We start from the raw sequence: 13,893 nt of genomic DNA on the forward strand, positions 1-13,893 counted from the left end.
CCACAATCTACACACCTCTTCTGCCACGGGTATGTCTCCCTTTGAAGTGCTTCATGGCTACCACCCTCTATTGTTCCTCATGGAGTAGCCAATGATGGAGATCATGTTCACTAGGGCCCTAGTTTGTCTCTGCTAGGAAGCTTGGAAGAGGGCACAGAGGGCCACCCCAGCTGCCAAATGCACCAATTGCCACAAGGCCAACCGCTGGCAGTGCCCAGCCAGACTGCTCTGGCCCGAGGACTGTGCCTGGCTGTCCACCCAAGATCTGCCGTGCACCACCTCCTGTAAGATCACACCTCGGTTCATTGGCCTCTTCAAAATCACCCATCACATTAATCTACTCACTTACCGTCTGCAGCTACCACTGCCCCTCAGGATCAAACCCAGCATGCACGTGTCCTGCCTCAAGCCTGTTGTCCATAGACCACTCAACTCACCTGAGCCTGCACCTCCATAAACTAAGATGGTGGAAGGTGGTCCAGTGCACATGGTTCGCTGGTTGATGGTTTCACATTGTTGTGGATGGGGTGTGCAGTACCAGGTCCACTGCGAAGGTTGCAGCCCAGAGGAGAGATCTTGGATACCCAGTTTCATCATGGATTCATCACTCATCAAGGAGAGCCACCAGACCCATCCAGATTACCCTGGACCATCATGTGGGGAGGATCCGGTCAGGACTGGATAGGCAGACACCTACCTCCCAGTCTCCACCTAGCTAACAAGAATCACATGCCTCTCATTTCCAACTCATCACCTGCAGTCAATTTAAATAAACCCAGCTCTCATTCACTCATTGAACCAGCCAGCCCCAACTAGTTGCTCCTAGCATTCAGCTGTCTTGTTGCCTGTGGTGCTTAGTTGCTGTTCTCTCTTGTTTTGTGGCTCCCTGCGACTATTGTTTTGCAGATTATTATTAAAATTATTGCTCACTGTTAAAATAGTCTCCATTGCGCTGCTTTTGGGTCAAGCTTCCTCTACATTTCCCAACACATGGAATCCCTGTAAAATCTGCAAGCTGCTCAGATCCCTGCTGTGAACTAGATTTGGTATTGGCTTATTATTGTCACATACTGTGATACAATGAAAAGCTTACTGGTCATATAGATTAGACCATGCCACAATGCATTGATGGAGAATGAAGTAAAACAATAACAATGCAGAATAAAGTGCAAACGCACAAAGAAATTGCAGTGCAGGTAAACAATAAAATACAAGATCATAACAAGGTAGACTGTGGGGACTAGAGTCCAACTTATTGTAAATAAGGTTGAAAGAATACAGAGGAAATTTACAAGGATGTTGCCAGGACTAAAGGACACGAGTTATAGGGAAAGACTGGATAGGTTGGAACTTTATTCCCTAGATCATAAAAGATTGAGGGGAGATTTGATAGAGGTACACAAAAATATGAGGGGTATAGATAGAGTAAATGCATCAAGCTCTTTCCACTGAGGTTGAGTGAGACTACAACTAGCAGTCATAGGTTAAGGATGAAAGGTAAAATGTTTAAAGGGAATATGAGACGAAGCTTCTTCACTCAGAGGCTGGTGAAAGTGTGAAAAAATTGGCCAGCGCAAGTGATGCATGCGATTTGGAATTCAACATTTAAGAGAAGTTTGGATAGGTACATGGATGGGAGGGGTTTGAAGTATTATGGTCCGTATGCAGATCGATGGCACTAAGCCTTTTAAATGGTTTGGCATAGATGAGATAGCCAAAAGGCCTGTTTCTGTGGTGTAGTTTTCTATGAACCTCTACACTGGGAAATTAAAATCCACTCCAAACTCCTTACACGTCCTTACAATTATTTCCATCACTATTCCGAATATGTTCTGTTGACTCTTGCTTCTCTTCAATGATATTGTTGGTAAAGCGTTAATCTCAATTATGTAAACTCCCATCCTGTCCATACTGCCTTTCTTGGAAACTCTTCAAGCAGTTCTACAAATTTTATTAATAACAATGGCAAAAAAATTGGCAGCAAAACTGCAAATGTGGCTACACCAATGGTATTTCTCTGAAGATACAACTTCTTCATATTTTCTGTTTCAATCCAAGTTTCCATTTGCCTTGGCAATTTCTAATATGCAATTTAACAACACTTCCAATACTCGACTAACCAGCAGAGCAAGTATTTTGTATTGTACCTAATTTAGAAATTCAGCATTATTCATAATGAGTCAAAGTTCACTTGCTGCATTTCTAATTTGTGGAAATCCCCCAGGTAAATGGAAGGATAAAAAATATCTCACACAAGACCATAAGACATATGAGTAACATTGAGTCTGTTCTGCCATTCCATCATGGCTAATTTATCATCCTTCTCAACTCCATTATCCTGCCTTCTCCATGTAACCTTTGTTCCTCTTGCTAATCAAGAACCTATCAACCTCTACTTGAAATATACCCAATGACTTAACTCCACAGTCATCTGCAGCAATGAATTCCACAGATGTGCCACCATCTGAATGAAGAAATTCCTCCTTTTCTCTGTTCTAAAGGGACACCGTCTACTCTGAGGTTGAGCCCTCTGGTCCTAGACTCCCCACATAGGAAACAACCTCTTCATAGCCACACTATCCAGGCCTCTCAATATTCAATAGGCTTCAATAAGATCCCCATCATTCTTCTAAATTCCAGAGTGTACAAACCTAAAGTCATTAAAAACTCATCATACATTAACCCTTTCATTGTCATGAATCTTTTCTGGATTCTCTCCAAGACCAGCACTTCTTTTCTCAGATAAGAGGCCCAAATCTGCTCACAGTACTCCGTGTGGCCTGACCAATGTTTTATAAAGTCTCAACATGACATCCTTGCTTATATATTCCAGTCCTCTCAAAATGAATGCTAACATTGCAATTGCCCCCCTTTGTATTGTCTCAACCTATAAATTAACCTTTAGGGAATCTTACACAAGGATGCCCAAGACCCTCTGCACCTCTGAAATCTGAATTTTCAACACATTTGGAAAATAGCTTACACCTTTATTCCCTCTCCCAAAGTGCACAACCATACACTTCCCTACACGGTATTCCATCTGCCACTTCTTTGCCCATTCTCCTAAACAACATCTGGTGACTCTCCCTTGACTATCCTGCCCGTTATTCCTTCAAAGAATTCCAATAGATATGTCACGCAAGATTTCCCCTTAGGAAACTATGCTGATTTTGGCCTATTTGATCATGTGCCTTCAAATACCCCGAAACCTTATCCTTAAAAAAAATGGACTCCAACATCTTACCATCAACTGATTAGGCTAACTGGCCTATATTGCTGTCTTTTGCCTCCCTCCTATTTTAAACAGTGGAGTGACATTTGCAATTTTACAGTCTTCCAGAACCATTCCAGAGACTAGCGATTCTGGAAAGATCATTACTAATGCCTCCACAATCTCTGCATCTACTAATTTCAGAACCCAAGGGCATAGTCCAGCTGGTCCAGCTAGTTAATCTACCTGCAGACATTTCAGTCTCCCAAGCACCATCTCCTTAAAAGTAGCAACTACTTTTTCTTCTACCAACTGATGCTCTTGAATTTGTGACACACTGCTGTCTTTCCAAAGTGAAGGCTGACAGAAAATGCTTATTGTGTTCATCTGCTGTTTCTTTGTCCCCCATGATTACCTCTCCAGTGACAAGTTCCAGCTGTCCAATATCCACTTTTGCCTCTCTTTTACTCTTTACATTTCTGAAAAACTTGGTATCTTCCTTTATATTATTGGCTAGTTTACCTTCATATTTCTTCTTTTCTCTCCTTGTGCTTTTTAATTGTCTTCCATTGGTTTTTAAAAGCTTCCCAATCCTCTAACATTCCACTTATGTTTGCTATACACTATGCCTTCTCTTGTACTTTTATGCCATCTTTGATTTGCTATGCTAGCTACAATTGGCTCATACTTCCTTTAGAATATGAGCTCTTCTTTGGGATGTATCTATCATGTACTTTCCAATTTGTTCCCAGAAACTGCAGCCGTTGTTGTTCTGCCATCTTCCAATCAACTCTTGCCAGCTCGTCTCTCATGCTTTTGTATTCACCTTTACTCCACGATAATTCCAATACATCTGACTTTAACTTCTCCCCTTCAAACTGTAGAGCAAATTCTGTCATGATCTCTGCCTCCTAAGCTTTACCTTACACTAACTAATAAGATCTGGTTCATCCAGTTCAGAATGGCCTTTTCCCTAGTGAGTTCAACCAAAAGCTTTTCGAAAAAGTCACGTTGTAGGCATTCTACAAATTCGCTCTCTTGGGATGCAGAACTAACCCAATGTTTCTAATCTACCTGCATACTTAAGTCTCTCATGACCTCCTTAATATTATTTTACATCACCTTAGGGAACAAAAAAAAAATTTAAGGATAATTCCTCCTTCTCCTTTCCTCTTCTTACCAAGAGCACCTTTGACAGTTCTATAGCAATCTATGGAAAAATAAGGTTAGATATTAGAGCCATAAGGCTTGTTTGACTTTCTCATCCACAAGAACATTGAAAATCTGATGACTAATTAGCCTTAAACTTGCAGGGAGAACAGGTGGGCTAATGTTGCAAAATGTCATCAATAGACATTTAATTAGTATTGATCTAATACATTTGGAAAGCAGTTCTAACATTATTATACATAAAAGCCCTTGCACCTGTTGAAGATATGCTGACAGTTATATTGTCCACATTATTTTGATGAAATTTTTCCTGGCTCTAACAACCTTTCCTCTGTAAAAGACTGGAAAATAACTGAGAAAAAAAAACTAGTACAATATTAATTTGAAATTGTGACTGGAAAAAAAGTACTATCAATAACTGCTTTGTGAATAATTTGACATGACCACATTTGGTCAAAGCAAGTCTTTCTGCCTCATTCATGATAATTACAACCAGTGATAAAATTAACTGGTTAATTCAAAACTTATTCAATTTTTGGAATGTGGTCATTGTAGAAAAGATTGACATTTACTGTAAGCATTCACCCCTTTCAAGTCAGTATTTAGTAGATGTACCTTCAGCAGCAATTACAGCCATGATCTGTGTGGATCGGTCTCTATCAGCTTTGCACATCGGGGCACTGCAATTTTTCCCCATTCTTCTTTACAAAACTGCTCAAGCTCTGTTAGATTGCATGGGCAACCTGAATGAACATCCCTTTTCAAGTTGAGCCACAAAATTCTCAGTTGGATTGAGGTCTGGACTGACTTGGCAACTCCAGGACATTTACAACAGCAAAGTTAACCATTCCTGTGGTAGCTTTGGCTTTATGATTGGGGTCATTGACTTGCTGGAAAATAAATCTTCTCCCAAGTCACTGTTCTCTTGCAGACTGCATCAGGTTTTCCTGCAGGATTCCCCTGTATTTTGTTGCATTCATTTAACCCTCTACCTTCACAAGCCTTCCAGGGCTTGCTGCAGTGAAGCATCCCCACAGCATGATGCAGTCACCACTATGCTTCACAGAAGGGATAGTGTGTTTTTGGTGATGTGTGATATTTGGCTTATGCCAAACATAGCATTTAGTCTGATGGCCAAAAAGCTCAATTTCTTGCAGCTGACTTCAGAGTCTCCCACATGCCTTCTGGCAAAGGCTAGCTGAGATTTCATGTGAGTGTTTTTTCAACACTGACTTTCTCTTTATCACTCTCCCGCAAAGCTGCACATGAAGCTGGGCAACAGTTGTTGTACGTGCATTCTCTCCCATCTCAGCTACCAAAGCTTGTAACCCCTCCGGAGCTGTCACAGGTGTCTTGGCAGCCTCCCTCACTAGTCCCCTTCTTGCACTGTCACTCAGTTTTTGAGGACAGCCTGCTCTAGGCAGATTTACAGCAGGGCCATATTCTTTCCATTTCTTGACAATTGACTTAACTGTACTCCAAGGGATATTTAGTGACTTGGAAATTTTCTTGTATTCATCTCCTGACTCATGATCTTCAATAATCTTTTTGTGGAGTTGCTTAGAATGTTCTTTTGTCTTCACGGTGTAGATTTTGCCAGGATACTGACTCACTAATAGTTAGACTTTCCAGATGCAGGTGTTCTTTTTACCACAATCAACTGAAACACCTTGACTGCACACAGGTGATCTCCACTTAACTAATTATGTGACTTCTAAAACCAATCGGCTGCACCAGTGATGATTTGCTGTGTTATCTTAAAGGGGAGAATACTTATGCAATCAATTATTTTGTGTTTCATATTTGTAATTAATTTCAATCACTTTGTAGAGATCTGTCTTCACTTTGACATGAAAGAGTCTTTTTCTGTTGGTCTGTGTTATAAAAACCAAATTAAATCACTGTGATTCAATGTTGTAAAACAATGAAACATGAACACTTCAAAATGGGTGAATACTTTTTATAGGTATTGTATTGTTCATCTAAAATTTCCCTTAAGAATGGATAGTGAACCATCTTCTTGAACTACTGCTGTTCATCTGATGACAGTACTACCAGAATGTTAATGGGGCTAATGTTCCTGAGTTTAGGTCCAGCGACAATGAGGAATGGTTATAACTTTCCAAGTCTGGACAGCTGTTGTTTGCACTTGAGCTAGAGGTCTTTTTATGTAACTCTACCTTTATCCTTCTTTGTAGATGCCATAGTTCTGCAGATGGTAATGGAACAGTCTGCATGAGAGACTGCAGTACACTTTGGAAAAGATACACATTGATGCCACAATGGGCTTGGAAAACGGAGAAAATGGATGCTCAGGGTTATATCAATATCATAGGAGCTTTGTCCTAATGATATTTGTGTTTCTTCAATCTAGTTAGGGCTGGATTCATCCAAACTTAGACGGCATTCCATCACTCTCCCAAGTCATCCAGATACAGTAAGTCCCCACTTACTATTGCATAGTCAATATGTTTACTAGTTCCTTTCCTCAATCATCTAATTGTCTTCTAAAATAATATCAAGATTTTGTATTAACAGGAATTTGTGGCAGCAAATTATAGATTCTAACGCAAGATGTTTGCAGATTTTTTCTGAACACTTCTGAATAACCCTAATATCAAATAGTCCATCAACGTGATTCTATGTCCCGGCACTCATTAATTGTTAGTAATTGTCTTTATCAAAATATTCTGTGGGCAATATCAGAAATTATTCTGAAGAGTTCCTCTTTCATCTCCAGGTGGCAATGAAGTTGAAATTTCTCCTCCCCATCAAGCTTTCTAAGACTTCATATATAAAGAGAATTATTCCATTTTGCCATAATTATTCTAATTGCACATAGCTCTTTCAATGGTCATAACTGATGCACTGAGGTGAATACCCCTTAGCTGGTCAAAAAGAGATGATACAGGCCAAAACCTAACCTTTCTGGACTCTTATATAGGGTCAGAGATTCATGCAGCACCAAAACACACCCTTCAGCCCATCGAGTCTATGCAGACCATCAAGGAACCATTTGCACTCCTATATTAAAGTTACTATATTTTCATTACACTCCCATCAATTGCCCCAAATTCTACTACTCTCCTCTAAATTTGAGGGGCAATTTACAGTGGACAATTAACTAAACAACTGCATATTTGGGATGTGGGAAGAAACTAATGTAGTTTGAGGAAGAACATAGAAACTTCATGTAGTAAACATCAGATATCAGGATTGCACCAGATCACAGGAGCTGGGAGGCAGCAGCTTTAGCTGTACCGTTGTGTTAGCTTTGCCTCTTGCATCAACATCAGAGAAACAATATTATATCTGCTGACAAGCCACAACCTGACTCCAAGTAGAAATTATCAATGAATTCCACAATTTCATGAAACCAGTTCTTTCAGTTTATATCAGAGCTGGGCACTTCTTATGAAAGCTCATCAACCTGAAACTTTGAATCTTTCTCCATTGATGCCCGCTTGTCAGGCAGCATCTATGGAACAAAATGAAGAGTCGATGTTTTGGGTCATCATTTACAATTCTTCTACAATGTACTACTTTTCAGAGTGTTTTGCAATGTGTAGATTAAGAATTTTCAAGTTTATTTTCAGGATCTGGGATCACAAGTGAGGTCGGTGTTTATTGGCAACCGCTCTTCATTAGCCACCTTTATAAACTGCTGCCATACTTCTGGTGAAGGTAATGATATTAACATAGAACAGTACAGGTCCTTCTGCCCATGTTCTACTAATCTCTTAACCTACTCTAAAATCAATCTGACCCTTCACTCCTACACAGACCTCCATTTTCTATCATCCACATGCCTACCTGAGAGTTTCTTAAGTGCCCCTAATGTATCTGCCAGTATCTGTACTGTGGAAGGAATTTCAGGATTTAGACCCAGTGATGATGAAAACCGAGTGATATACTCCAGAGATAAGCAGAATATGTAAGTGGCGGTGCCCCTATGTGCCTGATCTCCTTATTCTTCTTGGTGGCAATGGTCATGGGTTTGGGCCCTGTACATCCAAGCGGGAATTCCTGTGGTTGTTACTTGGTAATTCATTTGATCAGACATGACCTCACTCCAGTCAGCAGGTTCTCTACACCGGATGAAGGAAGTGCCGTATAATATTATCAATAAATTCCAGTATTCTACAATTCGGTAGAAGATCGCTGATTGGATTAACATAACATAGTAGTAAGGAGTGGTTGAAAGCGAATCCAGTCTGTCATTTATCATTATCAATAAACGCCTGATCTCAGCCATAGAAGCAAACAGTACTAAAATGCCTCTACAAGGCAGTTCAAAGCAACAAAATGTGAAATTATGCATTTCATTTGATATGAGGAGCCGAGAAATAAGAATGAACATGAAACCAAATGACAAATCAGCAGCAAACTAAGTTCAATAATATCTCCTTAAACTCGCCGAAGTCCCACCGACTGTACTCACATTGTGGATTCCCATCCAATTCTATTACAGCCATTTGTAAAAATTCCTTTCTGTCGGGGTGAATGCACCAGGCTTTGCCACCCTCGGAATCCGGCCACTGCAAGATATTGTACTCTCCCACCTGCAATCGCAACAGACACATAAAATATGAAGCACTCTAAATTTTGAAATTTGCTTTGGTATAATTTCTAAGCAAATTGATATTAATGCATTTGGTGTTTGTATGTAGTTTCCTACTTGATTTATAACAATAATATTATATAACAACAATATATTTACATTGTTCATACAATAACTGTGATTATCTCATTTCAGAACAAACATATTGTGTGTCTTTGTTAGGGATCTATGTACTCCAATGAATACATTTTTTATTGAGCGAGGAACTGACTAAGATAATGAGGTAGCAGTCTTTTCATCCAAGAACTGTTATGTACCCCATTCAGAAGGAATCCATTTATCTGCAAACCATGAAAGTTTCATGTGGGAACAGCACTGGCAGACATTTAAATTTCAGCAATCAGCTGAAAAGTGTTCTCAATTGACAACAGAATGATAAATACAAAACAGAAGAACACTATGCACAAACCTGTTGGCCTACTTTTTATCTAAATTCTTCCTGTGAGAATTTTCAGGGTATTTACTGAGTATGATGCACAGTGGCATGGTATTGGGATAGAGAGTATACATGAATGAACTTGAGTATCATTTGAAATAACATGATACCCATCAGGGTTCCATGATGGTAGCAAAGACAATTAGTGAAAAAAGACAAATTGCTGGAGGATTTCAGCAGGTCAAGCAGCACCTGCAGGTCAAAACCATGCACCAACATTGGGAGTGGGGAAGGGAGATGACAACTATAAAGAGAGCAAGGGGAATGGTAAAACAGAATTCTGAGCTGACTGATGGACTGTGGAGGGCTGACAGGTGACAGATCATGTTCACCCCTTCTAACACCTCCCCTCAGGTGTTTCTTCACTTCCCCCCCCCCCACCCCTGATCCTCCTCTGACTCCCATTTTTGCCCTCTTTCCCACCCACCCCTCACAACACCCCATACTGACTCTCATCCCTCTCCCCTTCCTGGGTCAATCCACACACTATGAAAACATTTCACTCATAGGCTTTCCTTCCTTCACCCCTCCACCGCCAACCCCCCCCCCCAACACACACCACTAAGCCCCCATCTATAATTCACCTGCCAATTCTTCCCCAACCTGGTGCAATCTGCCTCTCTTTTTCACCCCTTCTCATCAACAGTCACCTCAGACTCCTGCCTCGTCATTCCACTTCTCCTCTTTGGAAGGACCATCGTGCCTCTCCACCTTCCGTCCCAAAGCAGAGTTTCGACCTGAAACATTGCCAGTTCCTTTGTTCCCACAGATGCTGCTCAACGTGCAGACCTGGAGCTTCTCCAGCTGATCGTTTTTGCTCCAGATTCCAGCACCTGCAGTCCCTTGTGTCTTAAAATCTGTTGTTTTGCTTTAAAAAACTGCCAGCATAGAATCACTAAGATATCCTTTGATCTGCATTTACTTCACCTATGTATTGCCAATTACTGATTTTAGCTGTTATGATTTCACGCAGACTATTGGAAAATTAATGTTGAGTATCCATCAATTTAATTAATTCTGTCAACTTGCCATCATATTCAATGCAAATGTTTGAACTTCATTTAATATTTGGATTGCATTACTATTAATGTCCTTTATAGTACTTGACCAAATGAAGTTCCATTCTGAACCATGGTTTTTTGAGTAATGATAATTGTAACTCTGTTATAATTTTAATTTCAATACAAAATATATTTCAGAATAATGAAGAGGGACTTCACTTAAAGGGGTCGATAATGATGCATGAGGGTTATTTTGATGTAGTATAGAATGCAAAAATTTTAATGGCTTTATAATGGTCATGCTGGTAGTCTCTTATTAAAACAGGCCTTAATGACTAGGTTCCTTCCTTCATAGAGATGCCTAAAGATAAATCACTCTTTAATTGCAGGTCTTGACGATGGCATCCTTTTAAAAAGGATTGTAAAGGAATTAATCCTTCTGTAATGGAGACTCCTTATAGATTAGTTTCCATTTCAACAGTGACTCCTAATGATCTTACTTCCAGTATAAAAATAATAGTAGTGGTTATCCGTCAAATTTTATTTCAAATTTACCTCATTGCAAGTTGGTTCAAATACATTTGTGGCAGTGGTATTAAGCTGGGGACCCATTAGCTTCCATCCAGCAAGAGCTGCGTTTGTTTGAGAACGCTGACACGGTGTCAGACCTGGAAAAGGGAGAAGAGTGCACTAATTGTAATACTTTAACAACGGGCAACACAGAAGTGTGAGCCCCAGACTTTCAAGAGACACAAAGCTCGAACAGATAGGAAGATGAAGAGGAAGATCTGCTGGTAGTATGCAGTGGGGCAAACTGATGATCTGAACTCAGCCACGGAGAAAAGAAGTGGATGTTGACGGCAATGCCTGGTTACTAGCTTTATATTCACCTTATTATTACTTTATTTTTACTTGGAGATACAGCATGGAATAGATCCTTCCAGTCCTTCGAGCCACACCTCTGATAACCGCAATGCTAACCTAATTATGGGACAATTTACAATAACCAATTACCTACCCGATACATCTTTGGATTGTGGGAGGAAACCAGAGAACCCAGAGAAAACCTACAGATCCATGGGGAGGACATACAGACTCCTTACAGAGGATGCCAGGATTGAACTCCAAACTATGACGGACTGAGCTGTAAGAGTGCCACGCTAACCTCTGCACTACCATGGGGCCCTTGTGTAACAGGTAAGGAGGCAAGAAAGGAAAGTGGTGAAAACAGCTTACAAAAGAAAACATCCTAAGCAGTTCACATCACAGAATTTAATTCAGCTCATAAGATAACACTTAAAAATAGAAATAATGGAAGGAGTTCCAGCCTGTCATGTCTGTTCCGCCATTCAGTAAAAACAAAGTTAATCTTTTTATCTCAGGCCCATTTTCCTGCACTAAGCCTGATTCCCTCCTATCCAATTATCTATCAATTTCTGTTTTGAGTATAATCAGCAAACTGAGACTCCACACTCTTCTTTGGAAGAAAATTCTGAAGTTTTACTAAGCTCTGAATGAAGAAATTTATTATGTCAGGAATGAATGCCTTATTTTGAGACAGTTAAAGTTGGCTTGAAACATCATCCAAGTATCTGCCCTATCAGGCACCTTCAAATTCTGTATATTCTAATAAGATTCTAAACTTCAAAAATTTAAGTAGCATTAGCCCAGCACATAAGCTATTCTATTTGGAATTAATCTAGTGAACCTTTGTGCATTCTCTCTGTCACAGGTATATCCTTCTTTTGGCTGGGAGACCAGATCTGTCCACAATAATTTAAGTGCAGCTCTCTCTATCAGGATGCTTTCAGTCTTATCTTCCTATTTACTGTTCCTGAAATTTACAAGGACACTTGCACACCCACCCTTCCTCCCTGAACACCAACACATTTCAACCTCTCACTACTTAAAAGTATTCCTTTATTTTTTAATATAATACTGAGTCTCCTCACATTTTCCAGTTAATAATTTATCTATCTTGCTCTGCCCACTCACTTAGCCTATCCCTGTCCCATTGAAGCCTCTCTGAATTCTCATCACAATCCATAATTCTACTCAGCTTTGTATCATCATATAACTCAGATGTATTATACTTAGTCCAATCTACCAAAATCATAAATATAGGTTGTAAACTATTCTAATCTCAATGATACCCAATGAGTCGTAATGACAAGCTCCAAACTGACCCATTTACTTGTAACTTTTTTTCTGTGCATTAACCAGTTCTCAATTTATGCTAGCATCCCAATTCCATGTGTTATAAATTTGATTAATCATCTCTGAAATTGAAATCTATCAAAGGCTTTCTGAATATTCAGATACACTACAATCATTGGTTTTCCAGATCCATACTGTGCCTTCAAATTACAGCCTAGAAATTTCTAATGAGTTTGCCAATCATGATTTCCTTATCACAAATCAATGATTGTTCTATCCAACCTTCTTTTGCTTTATTAATACTCTGCTAGCACACTTTCAGCATTACCTTTAAGATTTATATGTTACTCTTTCCTAACAGGCTTGGGTTATTTTTACACCATTTTCTTATATTGCACTGTCACTTTGATGTTTCTCTTTATCTTTTTAAATTCTCTTGCACCAGAACCCTATCCCATCCAGTTAAAAGCCTTATCTACAGCCTAAGCACTCAAGTGCCCAGAAAAAGTGCCTCACCTGCCCCTACACCACCTCACTCACTACCATTCAGGGCCCCAGCCAGTCCTTTCAGGTGAGGCAACACTTCATCTGTGAGTCTGTTGGGGTCATCCACTGCATCAGGTGCTCCCGGTGTGGCCTCCTGTGTATCAGTGAGACCTGACGTAGACTGGAGGACTGTTTAATTGAGTACCTTTGCTCTGTCCACCACAAAAAGCGGGATTTTTGGTAGCCATCAATTTCAATTCTACTTCCCATTCCAACATGATGAGGCCATACTCAAACTAGAGGAACAACTCACACAAAATGCTGAAGGAACTCAGCAGGCCAGGCAGCAGCTACAGAAAAAAGTACAGTCAACATTTCAGGCCAAGACCATTCAGTAGGCCTTATACTCCATCTGGGTAGCCTCCAACCTGATGGCATCAACATCGATTTCTTGAAATTCTGGTAATTAACCCCCAGCTCCACTCCTTCATCATTCCCCATTCTCATTTCCATCTCACACATTCTCTTTTTACCTGCCCATCACCTCCCTATGGTGTTCCTCCCTCCCCGTTCTTCCATAGTCTTTTATCTTCTCCTATCAGATTCCCCTTTCTCCAGCCCTTTATCTCTTTCGACAATCAACTTCCCAGCTCTTTACTTCACCCGCTCTCCTCTCCTGGTTTTACGTATCACCTGTCTCCATGTACTTCTTTCACCTCTCCCCCCCATCTTCTTAGTCAGACTCCTCCCTTCCTTTCCAGTCCTGGTAAAGGGTCTTGCCCTGAAATGTTGACCGTTTACTCTTTTTCAT

General features: G+C 40.2%; 1 protein-coding gene across 1 annotated transcript in view; it reads right to left on the minus strand.

Annotated features, from left to right (window-relative positions):
- The window catches only part of tg (thyroglobulin), a 353,957-nt gene that overhangs the window by 293,705 nt on the left and 46,359 nt on the right, over nt 1-13,893 (minus strand). Inside the window, exons 14-17 of the mRNA XM_073067481.1 lie at nt 10,995-11,107; nt 8,823-8,943; nt 4,392-4,421; nt 438-641 (exon numbers count right to left, since the gene is read on the minus strand). Coding sequence (XP_072923582.1) covers nt 438-641; nt 4,392-4,421; nt 8,823-8,943; nt 10,995-11,107 — 468 coding nt within the window. The remainder of the gene's footprint in view (nt 1-437; nt 642-4,391; nt 4,422-8,822; nt 8,944-10,994; nt 11,108-13,893) is intronic.

The sequence above is a fragment of the Hemitrygon akajei genome, chromosome 1, assembly GCF_048418815.1.
Source record: "Hemitrygon akajei chromosome 1, sHemAka1.3, whole genome shotgun sequence".
NCBI classification, from domain to species: Eukaryota; Metazoa; Chordata; class Chondrichthyes; order Myliobatiformes; family Dasyatidae; genus Hemitrygon; species Hemitrygon akajei.